General features: G+C 42.2%; 3 protein-coding genes across 3 annotated transcripts; 2 read left to right on the top strand and 1 right to left on the bottom strand.

Moving 5' to 3' along the window:
- Nucleotides 1-4,079: 4,079 nt before the first annotated feature.
- Nucleotides 4,080-4,559, top strand: ucn3l (urocortin 3, like). Its single transcript, XM_070929303.1, has one exon. The coding sequence runs from the start codon at nt 4,080-4,082 to the stop codon at nt 4,557-4,559; it is 480 nt and encodes a 159-aa protein (XP_070785404.1).
- Nucleotides 4,560-6,724: 2,165 nt separating this feature from the next.
- copg2 (COPI coat complex subunit gamma 2) lies at nt 6,725-14,460 on the top strand. Its single transcript, XM_070929281.1, has 24 exons — nt 6,725-6,849; nt 7,393-7,445; nt 7,577-7,657; nt 7,757-7,828; nt 7,949-8,028; nt 8,356-8,431; nt 8,598-8,690; nt 8,856-8,942; nt 9,136-9,293; nt 9,465-9,598; nt 9,735-9,802; nt 9,943-10,131; nt 10,563-10,658; nt 10,956-11,199; nt 11,408-11,483; nt 11,626-11,729; nt 11,851-11,976; nt 12,078-12,146; nt 12,304-12,485; nt 12,643-12,772; nt 13,026-13,123; nt 13,263-13,401; nt 13,668-13,766; nt 14,056-14,460. Exons 1-24 carry the CDS (start codon nt 6,813-6,815, stop codon nt 14,184-14,186), a joined length of 2,622 nt encoding a protein of 873 aa, XP_070785382.1. The 5' UTR covers nt 6,725-6,812; the 3' UTR covers nt 14,187-14,460.
- A 71-nt stretch (nt 14,461-14,531) lies between these two features.
- On the bottom strand, nt 14,532-21,506 carry mest (mesoderm specific transcript). The gene is made up of 12 exons (XM_070929033.1): nt 21,454-21,506; nt 20,932-21,122; nt 20,430-20,509; nt 20,232-20,309; nt 19,956-20,092; nt 19,781-19,839; nt 19,239-19,279; nt 18,991-19,061; nt 18,787-18,888; nt 18,581-18,657; nt 16,226-16,289; nt 14,532-15,146 (listed from the first exon to the last, which is right to left on the bottom strand). The coding sequence occupies exons 2-12, from the start codon at nt 21,083-21,085 to the stop codon at nt 15,029-15,031; spliced, it is 981 nt and encodes a 326-aa protein (XP_070785134.1). The 5' UTR covers nt 21,086-21,122; nt 21,454-21,506; the 3' UTR covers nt 14,532-15,028.
- Between the last annotated feature and the right edge of the window lie 337 nt (nt 21,507-21,843).

Below are 21,843 nucleotides of genomic sequence, written 5' to 3'. Positions count from 1 at the left end.
TGCCACCTCCACCACTACATATGTTCCTTTGGCAGGGGGTGTTATGGGTCAGGCTGGGAGCCAGATGAGGGGCCAACGGGCCCAGTGAGGGAGATCACGCAGGGACTGTTTTAGAGGACTCTCCATCAGACCGACACAGCAGTAGCAGGGGATTCCTGCGTGGGTGTTGATGTGGGGGCAGCACGTATTCAAGGTTTTCTTTTTTTTTTCTGGCAGTAAAAATACACACGACAAAACTTTCTCAGGTTGTCATTGGTTGATATTTCAAAGAGGATGCTGCAGTGTTCGTTTTTTCTTTGGGGCTGAATGCTCACGTCAACATGCTGCACCAGCTCCACCACCAGGTTTCTTTAACTGTTGTCAATTCCTCAAAAGGTTGCTCGCTCACAATAGTCAGTGTTTAAAGCAGAAATTCCATCAAAGTGACAGATGAGTCTTTCACCAACAAGCCTCCGGAGGCTTTCGTCATATTAGTCACGATTCTGCTCTGTAATGTACTCCCACATGCTAAGATGCTCTATGGATCTGCAAGATGTGGTAACACAGTGTACAGTGACAGGCTGTTCTCGCTGAACCACACCCCCTGCCAACCACAAGTAGTCAAGACCAAGACAGATGCCACACTGCAAACAATATTTAACTTAACACTTTCAAATAATTTGTAGAAATGTTAATATATTTGTTTTACTTAAAATCTTAATCTTAAGATCTACTCATGCTTGAAATAATATCACTTATTTACAAAGAAAATATAAATATTTTTCTTAAAACCCCAAAAGCTCAGATTCAAATCTTAAAAGCTGCTCTGAGTTTTCTTGTAAACAAACAAAACTTACTTTTACATTCACCAAAACGCAATGTGTCAATTTCCTTCCTCATAAAACATTTGCAAAGCCAATTTTAAATCGTGCTCTCCATCCATGTTTGCTTGCTAGCAGTCTTCTTCTTCACTGCATTTGTTGGCCCATCGCTACGTTTCTTGGCATGTTACCGCCACCAACTGTTGATCAACAGAATTGCATGAAACATCAGGATGTCAATTACGTTGCCTGCGTATTTATTTATTTACTTATTTGCACAAATAATACAACTATCATAAAAGATATGATATGCACGCAAATACATTCACATACATATATACAGACTTGCTTACACCTGCTAGGATATACATGAATTAAAAGTGAACAAAAGTTTGTGTAGCTGAGGTAGGAAGCTAAACGCTTATACGAAGACCTCTCCTAAAAACTCCAGGCAAGTAAAAATAATAAGTGTCGGAAAGGCTCATACAAAATAAAGACTGTGAACATAAAAGCAAAGTGTGAACCTGCTCATAAAAACATTGCTCAATAGCGCTACTAGTGGTCAAAAACTCCATTTGATCCAGATATGAAATAAGGAACAACTTAAATCAAATTTAAGTTTGGAAAAAAACATTCTTAAGAGTTTAACACTCAAAAACTCAGCTAATGTGCTTTATGAGGATTGCTGCTAAACTTCGATTGGTGCACGAAAATACATTACATCACCTTTTTGCAACTGAGCCCTGCCCACTTTAAAGCAGTAAGAAAAGCATTGAAAAAGACACAAATGCAGAAATCTCTCATGTTTAATAACCAAAACTGTCCTATTTTTTGTCTTTAAGTTCACTAGTGTCAGGACAATGAAAATTGAAGAAACAATTTGGACAGTTTTATTTCCATCCATATCTATATATATTCATTTACTTGTTAAAAATGAGGCGCAATACCAGACTAAAAAATATGTGTACGCCTTCACACCTGAGCTGAACAAAAGACTCTAATGGAGAACGACTGATGAGTTCTCAACACGTCCCATTCCAAGTGACTAACAACAACATAATCCAGCACAGTAATGAAAGTGTGACTTTTCCATTGAAGTTGAAGAGGAGCAAGTAATCCCATTTCAGAGATCAATTGCAGAGCGGAAGCAAGAGTGGGAGTCTTATTGCACAGTGTGTCACAGAGTGTGATTACTCCAGCTGTGAAGACTTACAGTCACATTCATCTCACAATGAATCTGCTCATTAGAGCTTGACCCGACACCCTTTGATCCTCTCACTCCTTCCATGCTCTGTCCTCGTTTTGACATGGTAATGTACATCACTGCAGGTGGTGTGTTGCATGTAGACTCGAAGTTTTAATTAAAACACAATGTTCTCCACATCAGTCTTCTTTTCAAATGAAATTGCCGTCTGTACGGAATGTAAATCATACTTACTGGGTACTGTTATCAACCACAGCTCAAGTTGTCAATGAAGCAATCTGATGGGAAAAACTCTGAACTTTGCACCTTTTATGATTATGATTATGCCACATATACTGAAAGAGGCGACGATGTATTTAATATACTTCAAAGCCATGTTTGAAATGCCATGCGTGAGTGAGCGTATCAGGAGTATTACAGTATTAAGACGCATTGTATTAAAGGCTTTGTTACCCAAATATTCACTATTCATATTTACATTGTACTGTTACAGTGGTACCACTCTCTAATTAACCACCCTAATAAGCTGTAACTAATGACTTTATTAATGGTTAATACATAATTTACTAATGCCTTTTATTAGACATTAATAGAGTCACTTTTGGGTTGTTTCAGGGTGTGAAAAATCCCTTTAGCTTTATGTAATTCTCCTCCAGCATCACATGTTTTGTCTCCTCCATAAAACTTCATTGAACATCATTCCAAGAACCAAATATATTCAGTTTACTATCATATATGACAAAGAAAAGCATCAAATCCTCATATATTCGAAGCACAAATGTTTGATATTTCTGCTTTAAAAGTGACTAAAAACGATTTGCAGATTAGCAAAATAGTTGCAGACTAATCGATTAATTAGCTAATGCAGCTAATGTTATGTTTAAGTGTGAGAATGTGTAAGAGGAGACCTTTTCCAACCACTGCACACAAAAATAATGAGTAGCATTTTTCTGCTTTATATTTTATATGCTTTAAGTTTAAGAAAGTGTTGTCTGAATGGCAGCTGTCTGTGGTCCTGAATGGGAGCTGTCTGTGGCCCTGAATGGGAGCTGTCTGTGGCCCTGAATGGGAGCTGTCTGTGGCCCTGAATGGGAGCTGTCTGTGGTCCTGAACTAGCGATCTTGCAGACTTACCGTCATGTATGTGTCTTGGCTGGCAAAGTGTTCATTTAAGGCGTACTATGGTAAGAATCAGGTTGAGGGTAAAAACACTTCAGCTCCATGAAAAATAACCAAGTTTTTCTTTCTAACTGTGGTCGTGATGCCTCGTGTTCACCGACAGGAGGTCACACTTAACTTTTATTTTTTTTATGTACCACTACATCACCGCATCACAACCAATGGGATACTTCACAGCACACCAAAATGTCAACGGGATGACGTTGTTGCTGGCGTAGGGCTGCAGTTTGATGGCTCCTACTAAATGAACGCGGTGGGAATGGACGAGCAAGACACACCGCCGGTCAGACAGACGGTGCGCACTGCTGACCTCCGCACACTCCGCCACTTTATCAGGATTTCATCACATTTTTACTCGTCGGGATTTCTGCCTGTTTGTTTTTTCCCTCGCAGAGATACGTGTTTGTTGACCTCTCTGACTGTATTCTTTATTATAGGACACGAGCGGTAAGTTATTTGAGCTTTCATGTTTGTCACCCAGTTGCCTGGAGGTCCAAAATAGACATTAAATGTTCTTGAGCAAAGGCTGAAAGACTTTTCTGGAGACTCAAGCTGAACTATCGATAAAACGAAGTCTAAACTCCTAAAAACCCAATTTTGAATAAGAGAGGAGAGATATGATAGTGTGGAGGAGACTATTTCATTCTATTTCAATGTTAATTAACATTTTAATTGACTGAAATTGAGACGACAGTACTTGTGAAAGCTGTAAAAGACTAATTACGCCTATTTTAAGATCCATTTCAGTCTGTTTTCTCTCTTGCTTTAAGATCAATACACTTAATGACTGTACAACATGAAATATAATATTAAGATTGTCAATGAGATGGATGTTAAAAGTCAAGTGACATGAAGTAAACCTTATTCTTGACCTGCGTTGGTCCCAGAGGACACAGCATGCTGCCGTCCCTGAAGACCCTGCTGCTGCTCTCGGTCCTGTGCACACCGACCTCCAGCCTGTGCCTCCGCCTCTACCAGACCCGCTCCGATCTCCTGTGCGACGACCAGATGGCAGTCGGGGTCCGGAGCGACGACGACGAGCCGGGTTACTCCCCCATGGACGGCTGGGGGTCCCTCCTGCAGTCCGCGGAGTATCTCGCCTCCTCCTCTTCCTCCTCCTCCTCCTCTTCTGCCGAGTCCAGCCGGGAAAAAAGAACTTCAAGTCCCGCAAACTACCGCTACGTGAGCCGAACGAAGCTCAGAGGGCAGATGCTCCGCAACAGCAGCAAAGGGGACCGGAGGAGCAGGCTGACCCTGTCCCTGGACGTCCCCACCAACATCATGAACGTCCTCTTCGATGTGGCCAAGGCCAAAAACCTGCGAGCCAAGGCGGCAGAGAACGCGCGCCTGCTGGCTCAGATTGGACGGAGGAAGTGAAGACGTTGTTGGACAAAGTTAGATTTATCAGACAGCCATGACCAGTGTTGGCCTCCTCGTTACTCACATGTAATGAATTACTTCTTATTCACTTTTAAAGTATAATGGTAGGCCTGTTGATCTGTTTCTTTCCACTCATATTACAGGTAAAAGAAGCATTTCTGATATAATCTAGTTGCTCTCATGTGAAACGGAATCAAAGTCTTATAATCTTTTTTTTTGTTGTTGCTCCAATCAAAACACCAGGAAACCTCCTTTTGGGACAATATACGATGTAATCTAACTAAAAGCTAGATGATGATTTTTAAATTTTCGTTTTAGGACACCTCAGCTTCAAAGTCATAAATGATACAACATTTGGCTGATAAATGTTATAAAACTGTGCACAGTTTGAGTTAAAATCGTGCCTTTGTGGTGGGAAGAATCCATATGTTTCTTATGCACAATAAGACATTTTGCAGCAACAGTGTCACTGTCTTAAATCAAGACATAATGTGGTCGAGAGCAATAAGGAGGAAGTTATTTTACTTGTATCAAGATGATCGGTCATTTCAGGCAAGAAAACATGTTTCGCCTTCCTTTCAGATCTGAAAAGAAGATTTTAAGACTTGTGGATTTTTAGTTACTTTCAAGAAGGACATGAGTTGCAGTAAAGACAAATCCTTTGATTTTCTGTTTCAGTAAAATTAATGTTTAATGTGCTTAGTTTGCCCCTGAGTCATCAAATTTTAAATCTTGGACTGAACAAGAAGAGCAAAGCAGTTGTGATTATTCATTCTTACACCCTTATCAAAAGACCAATGAAATGTTTTGTAATTCTGTTGCATAATCGTAACATTTGATGTTACAATGTTGTTTTTCTTTCTCTTTGCGTCTTCTTTTATTTTTTTTAATATCTTTTTATTTTGAGAGTTTTGTCATTCAGAAGTTCACATGGGAGCCTGTAATGATTCCTGATTCTAGTGTGAAACATCGACAGTAGCAAAAACACTGAATAATGAACACTGAAATACTGTACAAACCAACTGCAAGATCATGAAACAGTAAAATGCAATGCATGGGAATGTATGTGTTCATCAGATGTCTGTTATTTTTATACTCAAAATAAAGGATTATTTTTCCTCAAATAAAGCAGATGTAACTAACTACATTTGCCTTTTTGATATACAGCACTTTGAACAATGGGATCCATAGAAACATTCCTATAATTTAGTATTCCTTTACTACTTTGCTATCCATAAGGCTGATACTAAAGCCTGGCTGATACATCAGCATGTCCAGTATTATTGGCCAATTTAAGCTTGCCACACATACATATATATACATATTTATATTAGGTACAAATGTATATGTTTGCCAATAAGTATCAAGGAATTACAGTACAGAAATATTTAAAAAAAAAAGTATGTCAGGTGTATATGATTAAAAATAGAATAGTATATCAAATGTCAACATCAGCATCAGTCAGGCTATACTATGTGTACATTATGATGTAAACAAATACTTTCAGAAAAGGTGTTAAAAGGCACTTACAGGGCTCAGTTTGGTTTTAGTTTTTATAATGTAGATGGCTGAAATGTCACCAGTGACTTGTTATTTAATTTTGAGTACGTTAAGTTTGCTTATTCCACCAGACACCTTAGTGGAGATTGTGTATTATAGCTATAGAGACGAGACTCAAGACACAGAGCAATGTCGACATCTTGTGGCCAATTGACCTAAAAACACCCAGGTGGTGAGTCAGCTCTGCAGGTGTGCGTCCAACAGGTCACTCTGCTGATCTGCTGTGTGAATATCAGTGAATGTCCTGATACCTCCCCGTGCCCATACTGTCCGCGCAAAAGTTTGAATTACCAACCAGGCAAAAAGGGCAACTGCTCTTGGGTCAGAAGGTATCAGGTTCACTGTGGTAATTAGATTAATTGTACATACTACAGCAAAATATAAACTAAAAAAAAAGAAATCCTGCATTTCTTTTTTCCTAATCTGCTTTATCTTGTGTTTTCATAATTGTTACACATCTAATAAAGGTGCATTTGTGATGGTAAATCTTATGTGAACTGCGCTGTATAATATAGCTTGACAGCAGCGCCCCCTAATGGCGATAAAGGGGGATGGTTCTGACGTATGTTCCGTTGACGTGGACGTTTAAACCGGAAGAGAGTTTTCATTTTGGCTACGTGGAAGTAGCTTCTCGTAGGACCGAAGCTGAGAGCATCTTTTGCCCTCGTCCGTCAGCTTCATTCCGACAGAATGATTAAAAAGTTTGATAAGAAGGACGAGGAGTCTGGTAAGATTGGCGAGTTATTACTTTATATAGTGGCAGCGTTTGAAAAATTAAAGTTGTGTCTGGGCTGACAAGATGTTGGACGCTTTGGAAGCTAACGCGAGGCTAGCCTGTTTCAGAAAGCTGACTAGCTAAAGCTAACGATAGCTGTCAGGGTAAATTATATTTATGTAATGTAGCTGGTGTAAAGGTCAGTTATAACCCGATTTGCAGTTAAAAATTGTAGCAGTTATTATTTGATGTCACAATAATATCATCACCACTTCTACGCTAAGTTTAGCGTTAGCATTTCAAGCTAGGCGGTGTCAGCTGGATGTTGTGATGTTCGTTTTTCTCGTTAACGGACGTGTCCTCTTTGAGCATGAACTCAAAATATAGATGAATCAAATTTGCTGCACTGGTGCTTTAATTTAAAGGAGACCTGTCTGCAAGTGTACATGTGTGTTTTAGTTCTAGCATGTAGCATAAGCTGGCGTCAACTTTGCGTCCTTTACGTGTGTTGCTTTTGTATGATGTTCAATCTGACTCTGCTGTTGTGACATTTAGGAAGTGGGTCGAACCCTTTCCAGCACCTGGAGAAGAGTGCAGTGTTGCAGGAGGTAACGTCTGCATTTTATATTGCTTAAACTCTTAAGCTCTGCTCTGAACTTACGTGAGTGAAAACAATATGAGTCAAAGAAACAATATCGCAACACCTGAAATAAAATAAGGTGTCCCTTCTTGTGCACAGGCACGTATCTTCAATGAGACCCCTATCAATCCTAGGAGATGCCTCCACATTCTCACCAAGATTATCTACCTCCTCAACCAGGTAAGAAGTTGTTTCACAAACATGTGAAATAGCACTTTATTTGTGTGTTTTGAGTCTTAACGTTTTTACTCTCTCACTCTCATGTCTTTGATCATGTAGGGAGAGCATTTTGGGACCACAGAGGCCACGGAGGCCTTCTTTGCAATGACCAGGCTCTTTCAGTCCAATGATGTAAGATACCGTCCTTTCATTCATTCATTAGTTAATGGGTTAGATATTTTGTTTGTTTCCATTTTAGTGTAATGTTCTAATATAAACGTAGTATGTTTATACTCTTTCCTTCTCTCTCAGCAAACCCTGAGGAGGATGTGCTACCTGACCATCAAAGAGATGGCCAATATCTCAGAGGATGTCATCATTGTCACTAGCAGGTTTGTACCATAACGTGAAATGGCTCTCACATGTATGCAAATACTGAAATACCCTCCAGGAAGTGTCTTTTCTTGGCGGAGTGGAAACAGTTTGTCCAGAGTTTCTTTACATTTACACTAGGATACATAAAGTGACAGATCTGGGTGTACAAAAACTAGGTTTTTCTCATGTTTATAAAAATATGGTAAATTGATGAGGTCTGTTTGACTATTTGAATTATTACAGAGGAGAACAACTCTGTAAATGTGTTTTTGTTACTGTTGTAATGTGTTCATTTTCTTTTGAGGTCACAGTGTCTTTAATGATTCCTTGTGTGGTGTTTACAGCCTGACCAAAGACATGACAGGGAAGGAAGATGTTTACCGTGGACCTGCTATCAGAGCCCTCTGCAGAATTACAGATGTAAGTGCTGCTTCATTTTGTTTTTGTCTTCCTTGTCCAGTCTCCCCATCTCTTCCTTGACTTTGTCATCTCATGCAAGAAAGAAAACATCCTATATATAATATTCAATTCTTATAATTAAGAAACTGAAACATTGTTTGTTGAATGTTTCCTGTATTTTCCACAGACCACCATGCTGCAGGCCATTGAGAGATACATGAAGCAAGCTATTGTTGACAAGGTGCCCAGTGTGTCCAGTTCAGCCCTGGTCTCCTCACTGGTAAAGAAAAATGGCTCAGTTTCATATTTCACTTATAAATCCAGAAATAGCAGATTTAATTCTCCTTTATTTTGTGCTTCTGTATAATTGAGATAAAGTTGTGTAATTGTATATCATATCAATGCTGGTGGGTAATGAAGTCCTTTCTGTTTGTGTGTGTTTCAGCACATGGTGAAGATGAGCTACGATGTGGTGAAACGCTGGGTGAATGAAGCCCAAGAGGCTGCTTCCAGTGACAACATCATGGTCCAGGTGGGTAGTACACACATGCACAAAGACTCGGGAATTCATGTTATTTTGAACCATCTATTGTGTGTGTAGAGGGGTGGCTCCACTGGATCGTACATAGGCATACAACAAGTAAAATTAACATGTCCAGGTAGTTGAGATTAAACAGATCTGTTAAAAACTTTTCAAACTTGTTTGTGTGTGTCCTGTCTTCCAGTACCACGCCCTGGGTCTGTTGTATCACCTCAGGAAGAACGACCGTCTTGCCGTCACCAAGATGCTCAACAAATTCACCAAATCTGGTCTCAAGTCTCCCTTTGCCTACTGCATGCTCATCAGGATCGCAAGCAAACTTCTGGACGAGACAGAGGGAGGGTGAGTAGACCTGCAGTAACCTGCTGCTCTAGTAGAGACGTGCAAGGACATCTGGGTACCTGCATAGTACAGCTGATTCCCCACTGATATATGAGCTGTCATCTATGGTATCTCTCGGTGGGACTGTTGATGTCTTGTTGACAGTATTATATTCTGTCTTTATGTTTTCAGTCACGACAGCCCCTTGTTCGACTTCATCGAGAGCTGCTTGAGGAACAAGAATGAGATGGTGGTGTATGAGGCGGCCTCTGCCATCGTCCATATGCCCAACTGTACAGCCAGGGAGCTGGCCCCTGCTGTGTCTGGTCAGTAGTTTACTCACCCCTCGTTCATCTTTCATTTCTATCTGTATTGTTATGAACAGAATGAGGCGTTGTTTCTGTCCTTATGATATTGCCGGCTTATGAGTCTCATTGTGAATGTGTATTTGTCTTCCTGCAGTGCTGCAGCTCTTCTGCAGCTCTCCCAAAGCAGCCTTGAGATACGCTGCTGTCAGGACCCTCAACAAGGTACAGCTTCACTCTCCATCCTCCCTCACATGGCCCATTTTATTATGTATAAGCATAGATCATTTTAATTATACGTGAACGTACGGTCAAAACAGACTGTAATACTCAATGAACACTGACATCTCCTTTGTGTCCACCAGGTGGCCATGAAGCATCCGTCTGCTGTGACTGCGTGCAATCTGGACCTGGAGAACCTGATCACCGACTCGAACCGCAGCATCGCCACTCTGGCCATCACGACTCTGCTGAAGACCGGCAGTGAGAGCAGCGTGGACCGGCTCATGAAACAGATCTCCTCGTTTGTCTCCGAGATCTCGGACGAGTTCAAGGTCAGACACTTTTGTTTTAGTTTAGTTTTATTTGATAATGCAGTACAACTAAATCCACACACATCAGGTGTTATAATGAGTAGGGAGAGCCTACTTTAGCCATTACATTTAGAAGTTGCTGAAATATCCTCAAGTAGGACACTAAAACGCTATGAGTTGTAATCTGTAATTTAGTCTATCCTCAACAGAGAGAGCCATCAAATACATGTTGTACAATGTTGTGTTGGCATTGTAACACAGTACTTATTGAAAGTGTGAGAATGTGTCATGATGGGGTTTTTTTATCTCCCAGGATTTCAGCTTCTGTGGCCACAAAAGATTAATTTCCGATATGAGATTCACTGCTTCGCCTCCCTTTTTAAAATCCTATTATTTTTGTTCTATTTTCTGAATGTTGTCTGAAATCTGTCCCTGATGTTTGTTTCCTCCAGGTGGTGGTGGTGCAGGCCATCAGCGCTCTGTGCCAGAAGTATCCCAGGAAGCACAGCGTCATGATGAACTTCTTGTCCAACATGCTCAGAGATGATGTAAGTTGATCATTGACAGACCTCCGACTGTCCTTCACACTTTGGTCTTTGCCTCATGAGGCAGCTTCCTTATCAGTGATATCCTTACTGGCTAGAAAGATAAATGTTGTAGTCACAGTTAGCATTTTGGGAGCTTGCATGCTCTTCTATATCTTTTACAAAATATTTTCAGATTACATAAGTCTGGTTTATATGTGCTAAAAATCAAATAAAGCCTACGGTGTCTGTTGCAGTTGTGTTTGCATTCTAAATTGAGCACTCACAGACTCACAGAGACCACCTCTCTCCTCCCTGCAGGGTGGCTTTGAGTACAAGCGGGCCATAGTGGACTGCATCATCAGCATCATCGAGGAGAACCCAGAGAGCAAAGAAACGGGCTTGGCCCACCTGTGCGAGTTCATCGAGGACTGCGAGCACACAGTGCTGGCCACAAAGATCCTGCACCTACTGGGAAAAGAGGGCCCACGCACCCCCCAGCCCTCCAAGTACATCCGCTTCATCTTCAACCGAGTGGTGCTGGAGAGCGAGGCAGTTCGTGCAGGTGAGATGGCGCGGGATCCTGTGTGAATCTTACTATGTACCACAGCATTGAAGCTTCAGTAATTCCACTTATTTCATCTCAACCTCTAACATCCAAGCCAAGTGTCTGTCAGCACTGCTAGTTACATGACATCCAGTCTATTGATGAGTATTCACACTATTTTCATTTTACAACCAGCTGAAACATTTGTTTCTTCTTCCATCCTCAGCTGCAGTCAGCGCTTTGGCTAAATTTGGAGCTCAGAATGATGATCTGCTGCCGAGCGTCCTGGTTCTCATGCAGAGGTACTCGTGTACTTTATTTTGTTTCTCCACATTTCATCTTTCTGTGGAAAATACAAAGAAAGCACTCCTTAAATTAGTATTACTATGACTGTGAGACTCCGTTTATATACTCTATACTGTATGTTTGCGTCCGTTCTCACAGGTGCATGATGGACAGTGATGATGAAGTGCGTGACAGAGCTACTTTCTACATGAACGTGCTACAGCAGAAGCAGAAGGCTCTGAATGCTGCCTACATCTTCAACGGTAAAGACACACACACACACACACACACACACTCGGGGCACACTGTGAGGGATTTTGATGAGTGAATGTTTGTGAGCGCCTTGCTTTGGTTTACGTCTCCTCGTCTGTGTGCTGCTTTCAGGTCTGTCTGTCTCCATCCCCGGCCTGGAGAAGTCCCTCCACCAGTACACTTTGGATCCCTCAGAGAAACCTTTCGACATGAAGTCTGTCCCTCTGGCCACCACCCCAATCACAGAACAGAAAACAGGTAAATCATCTGCACATGGTTTCTCTTGATTATTCTTCTCTTTTAGTCATCAATAATCAGATAGTTAAAGAGTGTCTGTTAATTTTGATTTTTCTTCTTAGAAATCGCCCCTGTTGCCACCAGCAAACTGCCAGAAAAGTTGGCCCCATCGCGCCAGGACATTTATCAGGGTGAGATTGTAAACAGAGTCTGTTTGTCATCAGATTCAAGATGAATATAATGAAATTACACTGATATTCACCTTCATTCTCCGGCCTGATATACTTATAATAAAATGCCCGTCTTGTCTTTGTTTTAATCCGTCTCTGCTTTCCGTCCTCCTGACAGAACAACTGGCGTCTATCCCAGAGTTCCAGGGTCTCGGCCCGCTCTTCAAGTCGTCCGAGCCGGTGCAGCTGACGGAGGCTGAGACAGAATATGTGGTGCGCTGCGTCAAACACACCTTCGCCAGGCACATGGTGTTCCAGTTCGACTGCACAAACACACTGAACGACCAGCTCCTGCAGAAGGTACCAGCTGAGAAGGGATTTAGTTTCATGATCATGGATTTTTCTGGAGCTTCAGAGACATTTTTTTTTGAAATCTTTACACAGACTGTTGATTGGTCTGATTTCAAACATAGCATTTGTTAAACTAAACCATGTTCCTCGTGGCTCTTTGTGTCAGGTCCTAGTGCAGATGGAGCCATCAGAGGCCTATGAGGTGATACACTACATCCCGGCCCCCAGCCTCCCTTACAGTCAGCCTGGTTCCTGCTACACTCTGGTCCGCCTGCCTGACGACGACCCCACCGCTGGTAGGAGCACTGGGGCATTATTGGGCTCATGGGAGCAGTGAAGGAAGTGTTTGAATGCATTGTCAAAGAAACGGAGAGTTCATAACCTATAGAAAAGAATAGTGATTCTGCAGCCCAAAGGTGCAAACATTGTTAAATTATACATGTACAAGGTCCAAAATAATAACGTTTGCGCAGCAAACTGAGACAGAGTTAATCAGCATTGACTGAATATAAAGAAAACTGTGTTTAGACGTGTCCCATCTGTCCACAGTGTCTTGTACGTTCAGTTGTACTATGAAGTACCTGGTGAGAGACTGCGACCCAAACACAGGAGAGCCTGACGATGACGGTTATGATGATGAATATGTGGTACGTAATCACAGCACATCCGCAAACTATCAAAACGAGCATGAGTTTTTTTCATCAACGTAAATGATTTCCCTTTGTCTTCCTTCTTTGCCCTCGTCTCTTGATCTTTCTTGTCCTCCTCCGCCCTGCTCGTCTTTAGCTGGAGGATCTGGAGGTGACGGTTGCCGACCACATCCAGAAGGTTTTGAAACCAAACTTTGGAGCAGCATGGGAAGAAGTGGGAGATGAATTCGAGAAGGAAGAGACTTTTGCCCTGGCTTCTGTACGGACTCTAGACGGTACGCAGAAGTCCGAAATCTAAGCTGAAATCATTAACGCAAAGATCAATGTGAAAGAACAGAGGTTTATTTCTTCAAATAGATGCAAGTAGTTTTTGAGTTGTTTTGAATTATTCACCAACAGTTCACATGCTGGCCTCAAGTGTGAAGTTTCATTACTTTTTGTATATTTTTGCTTTACACAATATGTTAAGCAAAGCCATTTTGGGTTTATGCAATAACTGAAGCCCAGTGTTATGTGACTAATCTGTGGTATTCTTGTACAGAGGCGGTGGGTAACATCATCAGCTTCCTGGGAATGCAGCCATGTGAGCGCTCGGACAAAGTCCCCGAAAACAAGAACTCGCATGTCCTCTTCCTTGCTGGTGGGTGTTGGATGTCAGGATGGTTTTAGTCACTGTTTGGTCTTAAAAACATTTTTTTTTATTTTTATTAAATACAAATAGCTTCCTTAAAAATGTAATCACTTGGAATTTTGCGTTTATGCAAGACTAGGTTGTCTCTCATGTAACTTTTATATTGCATAACTACAAATACCAGATTGAATTTAGATTTTAGTGGATTTTGTAGAATATTGACAGTAATTCTCTGACCAGTGTGATTTGATTGGCCAGCAGCAGTTTCCATGACAGCTCTCCCTCCCTCTCCACTCAGGTGTGTTTCGGGGAGGTCATGACGTGCTGGTTCGTGCGCGCCTGGCGCTGGCTGACGGCGTCACCATGCAGGTGACGGTTCGCAGCGGCGAGGAGACGGTGGTTGACGTCATCCTGGCGTCCGTCGGCTAACGTGCTTGCGGTGCAGCTTCGTGCCAACGCAGCCACAAGACCTTTCATCTCTGCACCGTCTGAGACATCACTTTTTTTTCAACTGCTCTAAAATGTATAATAACATTGTGATTATTATGCTGACACCATCCAACCTAAAAAGCGAATAAATGTTTTATTATTTCTTGTATATGAACTAAAGTGTTTCTTCCCTGTTTATACTGTCTGCTGCTTCTCACTTTCTTTGCAGTAAGAAAATTCTTCTGTCAAACCTTCAATAAATTCTGTCAAAGTACATCAACTTTCATTCATTCAGTTTTTTAAGACACAATGTTTTGTTTTTGTTTTTTACAAAACTAGTTTTATTTGAAGAAAAGTTGACATTTAGTTTTTTCATTGACATCAAGAGAAAAACGTAGAAAATCATATCAAAATTCATTCAGAGTGCAGCTGATTGCAGGACAGAAAATGGAGGGAATCAAAACAGGGTCCCACAGAAAAAAGTTAAATAATCACAAACATAACTTGAAGTATCATGCTTCCTCTGAGGGTTCATAAATTAACACTGTCACCATCAGATTAGTCAGTCAATTGCATTAAGTACAATTAATCACATTTCTAGCTCACGTTTGAAGTCTCCTAGTGCCAGTAATTTGACATTTTAGGGGTTGCTGCTGGTAAATTGGCCCATCATTCGTGATTAAATCTCAAACTGATGCAGCGTTTCTCCTGGTTACAATCATCAGGAAAGGTCTTTGCACCACATGTCGCCGTTTATCACTTTGAAGTGCTGCAGAAGTACCAAACAGCTTGTACAGGTTCTGAATGAATTCTTGAACATGGGCATTGCATTTGGTATCCCCTCAAAAAGAGTGAATAAAATTGAAGTATGCATTAAGGAAGCCGGTGGGATCTTCCAGCTGAGGGTAGTGACTGATGTGTTCGTCCAAAATGGTGACTGTCGACCTCTGGACCAGCTGCCTGCAGGAACAAGATACATGTCTGAGATTATTACAAAGGGCACAGAAGCGTCGCTGAGTGTTTGGACACACGAGTCACTGACAAAGGAGGTGTGTTGTGGATCTTTCCGGTGGTCTAGGGGTTTATAGTTTTGACCATGATCCACAATGTTTTGGGTTCAAGTCCACCTAGACACCTTTCTTGCATGTCTGTCCACCATTTTATCATGGTGAACATAAACTTGAGGAAAACTATTTTTGACATTATTTTAATTTAATTAATTTAACTTGATTCTATGAGACAAACATTTGTTAACTCTCTCATAGTGTTTCCCCTGTTTCTCAGTTTATCCTCTTGAATGTATACTGTTGAGTTCATTAGGAACAAACCAGAAATGAGAGCAGTGCGAAAGATGGTGGTGAAGCAGAAAGACGTGCGTCTCTCATGCATGAAGTTGTCAGCACAAGACTGAGTCTCTGAGGAGAGACTCAGAAACAAACAAACGAGATTCCCAACTGAGCGTGAAACTGAAGAAAGATGCGGAAATAAAATATCGAACGAGATTCCCAAACATACGTAAGACAGTGGTAAACTGTGAAACCTCAGTGGCCATGAAGGAAATGAAACGTCACATAAGTACAAAGCAAAGGTGTCCAGGTCAAGTGAAGCAAAAGCACAACGCAGGAATACAGAGAATGAAGGAAAACCATTCCCTTTTCATTGCTTTTTAAAGCACAATTGACCTTTTTTTTTTTTAAACTTGTAGCAGACTTTGAACCCTAAAGCTTCTGGGCACCAACCCCTTCCTCTACCACCACTCCACCACCTCTTTCACACTTCTATACACGTTTAAGAGCTCTTTGACAGAGAGGAGGTAGGACAGGCAAAAAAAAAAAAAAGTTCAAAACGTAACAGAAATGTATATATACAAAAAATAAGAAAAGAGTTCAGATTGTCTGTGAAACTACCCTTTTCTCCTTTTTGTTGCAATTTGTCCTCATTTGCATTCAGCGAGCGATCTGAATGAAGATCTGCCAGGAGGAGATGAGTGAGTGTACAACAGATAATCTGAACTGGGTTTACGAGTCAGAGGCACTCACTGGTAAAGACGGATGAACTGGGGATGAGGGTTGACGGGATCCAGGGGTCCGTAGATCATGTGCACTGAAAGACAAGGAGGGAGGAACACTGAGAAATGGAGGAGTGAAATGCTAACATCTTCACAATGACAATGCTAACATGCTGATGTTCAGCAGGTATAATGTTTACCATGTTCACCATCTTCATCTTCTGTCATTACTTCTGCAGGTATTTGATCATATTGGACAAATTGTTGACTTGATGGTGCTAGAGGAAAATTAAGGGATCACCAAAGTCATGGCAATCCATCCAAGAGCTGCGGAGATATTTCAGTCTGGACCAAAGTGGTGGACCAACCACTGGTGCAGATGTAATATACAGTGCATCCGGAAAGTATTCACAGCGCTTCACTTTTTCCACATTTTGTTATGTTGCAGCCTTATACCAAAATGGATTAAATTCATTTTTTTCCTCAAAATTCTACACACAACACCCCATAATGACAACGTGAAAAAAGTTTATTTGAGATTTTTGCAAATTTATTAAAAATAAAAAACCTGAGAAATCACATGTACATAAGTATTCACAGCCTTTGCTCAATACTTTGTTGATGCACCTTTGGCAGCAATTACAGCCTCAAGTCTTTTTGAATATGATGCCACAAGCTTGGCACACCTATCTTTGGGCAGTTTCACCCATTCCTCTTTGCAGCACCTCTCAAGCTCCATCAGGTTGGATGGGAAGCGTAGGTGCACAGCCATTTTCAGATCTCTCCAGAGATGTTCAATCGGATTCAAGTCTGGGCTCTGGCTGGGCCACTCAAGGACATTCACAGAGTTGTCCTGAAGCCACTCCTTTGATATCTTGGCTGTGTGCTTAGGGTCGTTGTCCTGCTGAAAGATAAACCGTCGCCCCAGTCTGAGGTCAAGAGCGCTCTGGAGCAGGTTTTCATCCAGGATGTCTCTGTACTTTGCTGCATTCATCTTTCCCTCTATCCTGACTAGTCTCCCAGTTCCTGCCGCTGAAAAACATCCCCACAGCATGATGCTGCCACCACCATGCTTCACTGTAGGGATGGTATTGGCCTGGTGATGAGCGGTGCCTGGTTTCCTTCAAACGTGACGCCTGGCATTCACACCAAAGAGTTCAATCTTTGTCTCATCAGACCAGAGAATTTTGTTTCTCATGGTCTGAGAGTCCTTCAGGTGCCTTTTGGCAAACTCCAGGCGGGCTGCTATGTGCCTTTTACTAAGGAGTGGCTTCCGTCTGGCCACTCTACCATACAGGTCTGATTGGTGGATTGCTGCAGAGATGGTTGTCCTTCTGGAAGGTTCTCCTCTCTCCACAGAGGAACTCTGGAGCTCTGACAGAGTGACCATCGGGTTCTTGGTCACCTCCCTGACTAAGGCCCTTCTCCCCCGATTACTCAGTTTAGATGGCCGGCCAGCTCTAGGAAGAGTCCTGGTGGTTCCGAACTTCTTCCACTTATGGATGATGGAGGCCACTGTGCTCATTGGGACCTTCAAAGCAGCAGAAATTTTTCTGTAACCTTCCCCAGATTTGTGCCTCGAGACAATCCTGTCTCGGAGGTCTACAGACAATTCCTTTGACTTCATGCTTGGTTTGTGCTCGACATGCACTGTCAACTGTGGGACCTTATATAGACAGGTGTGTGCCTTTCCAAATCATGTCCAATCAACTGAATTTACCACAGGTGGACTCCAATTAAGCTGCAGAAACATCTCAAGGATGATCAGTGGAAACAGGATGCACCTGAGCTCAATTTTGAGCTTCATGGCAAAGGCTGTGAATACTTATGTACATGTGATTTCTTAGTTTTTTATTTTTAATAAATTTGCAAAAATTTCAAAAAAACTTTTTTCACATTGTCATTATGGGGTGTTGTGTGTAGAATTTTGAGGAAAAAAAATAATTTAATCCATTTTGGAATAAGGGTGTAACATAACAAAATGTGGAAAAAGTGAAGCGCCGTGAATACTTTCCGGTTGCACTGTAACTTGCAGAATGCCACCTGACCCTTCAATATTTCACATTCACTCACTGATACGATGATTCAGAAACTCTGGCTAAAGCCTTTACGCTGCATTTGACATGAGGTCTGTGTCAGTAGCACACACACACACACACACACACACACACACACACTCCACCCCCACTTCCCCCTCCTGAGCTTGGGATCACAGATGGACGATAAGGCTTCTCCTCGCAGGCTAAGCAGCTTAACATCAGCGGCTCTCTGGCCGAGGCTGCTGGGTTAATACACCTTAAGGAAGTGTTTGGCCTACACAAAAGAACTTCTGCCCTCCGATTTATTAACACGCACATCACGATGGGTGATGCAACTGTGGACTCACGTGGGACGAAGGTGGAAGTGAGCGCGCCCACCCATCGCTCCCTGTGTTTTAATCTCTGGTTGATGTACTGCAGAATACTGAGAGAGAGAGAGAGAGAGAGAGAGAGAGAGAGGGAGACGACACAATTAGAAATGAGTGAACAGAGATGAAGAACAGCAAAGATACTTAAACACAAAGCAAACACACACACACACACACACACACACCTGTCCAAAACTAAGTTGCCATCGTTGTAGCGTAAACCCGTCCACATGTCCCAGAACTCAGCGTCTGTGGGCTGCGTGTACGGACCAAACACGTCTCCAATCCTACCAGGAAATCAACAGTGGAGAGTATATTAATGCATTTACATACAGGTGCAAACATATATTTCAATCTCCCAATTTGGAACAAATCTCTGGTCCTCTTACCCCTTTTGGAAGATCAGATAGTTGGTGAGACGTGTCAGAACTGGAGCCAGAAAACTGGAGTCCTTCAGAAGCTTTTGGAGACAAATCAAAAATGTCTCAGGCAGAACTTTGACAGCCAAACAGCTCCCCAAATTAAAGTTCATTTGGCTGAGGTGGCTGGCTTCACTCTCATCAGCTTTTTAAAGTCTGACGCCGTACATTACACACAGGAGCTACAACGTAGGATGAAGAAAACAACGGTGACTCACCATCTGCAGCAACCGTGGGTAATGTGTTTCTGGGAATATTCCTGTCGGAGATGAAAGTGACAGCACAGACTGTGACTTTGACACCAGAGCAGTCAGATCTGGGTGAAGTTAAAGTATTAACTCAAATATTTTGGTGTAAGGCTGCAACTAATGATTCCCAGAACACAAGGGGAAGTCTTCAGATTGCTTGTTTTGTCTGACCAACTGTCCAATTAACCTAAGATGTTCCATTTACAATGATATAAAAGAGATTAAACCTGGAAATCCTCAGAATTTAGAAGCTAGATGGAGGTACCTTCAGTGTTTTTGGTGCTATATTGTGTCAGTTTCTACACAGCACAGTAAGCTGCTTTGCGACAAAGAACAGAACATTTTTAATGCAAATCTTATTTCAGGAACGTATAAATAGAAAGTATAAATGGAGTTCTTGTTGAGAAAGATTTATTGTGTAATCTCACTGATTACAGAACGTAAAATCCATGCTGTTGGTGCAGAAAAGCTGCTAACTACAACATGGCCAAAGACAACAGGCTGCACTGTACCTCCATTAGAAAGACACAGGCTGTTGAAGGTCAGGTGACCTGTGCGATTTTGGTCACTCCTGGTTTGGGAGCAGGAGAGACAAAAAGACGGAGGGAGGGGTGGTTAGCAAGTTATCTTTTTACTCTTGTTTTTGACTAGTTGCATGAATAAACTGGCACACACACACACACATACCTGTAGAGCAGCTCCAGGGCCACAGTGTCTCCGTAGTCATGGGACACCACGTTCATTCGCTGGTGGCTCAGACCCAAGTGAGCCACCAGGGCCTCCACCACACTGGCCTGCTCGAAGACGGAGTACCTGTGAGGTCGCTGGGATGGAAAGGCACAGGAGGAAATGGTAAGTGAGGAAACATCAAGCAGGAAATATAAGAAACAGAGTTGACATAGTTATAGATCCACAGGGGGGAATTCAAAATAAGACATTTAAACTGACACAGGTTTGACTCACTGGCTTGTCACTGAAGCCAAACCCCAGGAAGTCCAGTGCAATGACTCGATGGAAGCGCTGGGTGAGTGGCTCCCAGATCTGTGTGGAAAAAACACACACATTTGGTCTCTGACTGGTTCACATAAGAAGTCCTAAAATGACCCTATGTGTTTTTTTAAATTTTGTGTTGATTAGCTACTGAGCGTGTGCAGTGGCTACCTTGTTCCAGTCGTAGCTGGAGGTGGGGAAGCCATGGAGCAGAATGACGACGTCTGAGCTTCCCAAAGCACCGTAGGAATCTGGTGTGAGGAGAGAAGAGAAATACGTACAGTATGTATGATAAGCACAGAGGCAAAAATGTTTATAACAACATGTGGCGAAAGAAGGCACAGCAATGCATGATTTCTGCACTTCTTGCATGTTTTACTCCAAGTATTAATGTGATTAGGACTCTAAAAAGTCACATTTAACCCTTAGATGATTAGTCAATTAGTCAATGTGACAATTAATTGACAACTTAATGGAGTTAGTAATTTTTCAAGCAAAAAATGGCAGACATTTTCTGACTCCAGCTTTTCATATGTGAGGATTTTCTGCTTTATGATATCAATGTAAACGTGACCTTGGAAGCAGCAGTTGAGAAAGCACAGGGTCCCGGTTTTAGCGGCTGCTCTCTCTACTAAATAGACTGAATGTCACTGTGTTAAAAGGCCTCTCTAACCTCTGTAGAAGATCTCCCTGCCTCTGAAGTGGAAGGCCTCTCCGGCGCTGTGCCACTTCTGCAGGGCAGCTGACAGCTGGGGGGGCGGGATGTGCAGGTAGACGGCTACCAGCGGGATGCAGATCAGACCCACATGAATCCACCACTCTCTCATCTTGAGCTCAACGGTGGGGGGAGTCTCATTCCCGTCTCTGAGAGACGGAGTCACACGCGACAACAAAAGATAAAGCATACAATAGAAAATGAAAGGTTCAAGTTTCATTTCAACCCCTACATGTGAGATCAAGTACTGTAAAAAAAGAAAACAACAACAACAAAACAACAACACTGTAACAGTTTAGCTGGACGACTGTCACTCAAATGCGGATGAAACGTTACAGTAAGTTAGCTAAAAATGCTCGGTTTCAGGGCAAAGGGCAACAACTCGAGAGCCGAACAGCTCTAATTTCTTCACTACACTGATTCTGCTACTGGTAATATTTAAGGTATCAGGCTCACACCGCAGCAGACTACAGTACTCACAGAAATGCTGCGACCTGTCACTGGTAGACCTTCACCCAGTGTTTGGGATCCATTACTGCAGAACACATTCCTGCGGAGCGGAAAGGAGCGACGGTCGGCAGAGAGGACGGAAAGCGAAGACGTCTCACTCTCTTCCTACTTTCGGGTTCCCTAAAACGTTAATCATATTTAGTAATTTCTACAGGACGTGAGTTCAATTTGACCCAATTATCTACGCAGACTTGGAATCCCTGGCAGCACACTTGGTTGTGGCTGTTGTCACCCGTCGAGAAGACAAAACCGAGTGACTCATCCTAGTGATACACAATCTTTGTTTAAACGGCTACAGGCAGAGGCCGGTAGAGAAGTCTACTGTCCTCTGCTGGTCTGGATGTGCAATGACATATAATC

The sequence above is a fragment of the Enoplosus armatus genome, chromosome 22 (genome assembly GCF_043641665.1).
Source record: "Enoplosus armatus isolate fEnoArm2 chromosome 22, fEnoArm2.hap1, whole genome shotgun sequence".
NCBI classification, from domain to species: Eukaryota; Metazoa; Chordata; class Actinopteri; order Centrarchiformes; family Enoplosidae; genus Enoplosus; species Enoplosus armatus.
The sequence above is the reverse complement of the archived record's forward strand: the minus strand, read 5'-3'. Positions and strand labels throughout refer to the sequence as shown.

What these genes read in the sequence shown, in the direction of transcription:
- mest (XM_070929033.1), bottom strand. Translation starts at nt 21,085, where the DNA reads ATGAGAGAGTGGTGGATTCATGTGGGTCTGATCTGCATCCCGCTGGTA. An exon ending in CCAGCTACGACTGGAACAAG is followed by an intron (nt 20,310 to 20,429) that starts GTAGCCACTGCA and finishes TTTTCCACACAG; the next exon opens with ATCTGGGAGCCACTCACCCA. An exon ending in GCCCTGGAGCTGCTCTACAG is followed by an intron (nt 19,840 to 19,955) that starts GTATGTGTGTGT and finishes CTCCCAAACCAG; the next exon opens with GAGTGACCAAAATCGCACAG.
- copg2 (XM_070929281.1), top strand. Translation starts at nt 6,813, where the DNA reads ATGATTAAAAAGTTTGATAAGAAGGACGAGGAGTCTG. An exon ending in CAGCCCTGGTCTCCTCACTG is followed by an intron (nt 8,691 to 8,855) that starts GTAAAGAAAAAT and finishes TGTGTGTTTCAG; the next exon opens with CACATGGTGAAGATGAGCTA. An exon ending in TGCTGCCTACATCTTCAACG is followed by an intron (nt 11,730 to 11,850) that starts GTAAAGACACAC and finishes TGCTGCTTTCAG; the next exon opens with GTCTGTCTGTCTCCATCCCC.
- ucn3l (XM_070929303.1), top strand. Translation starts at nt 4,080, where the DNA reads ATGCTGCCGTCCCTGAAGACCCTGCTGCTGCTCTCGGTCCTGTGCACA.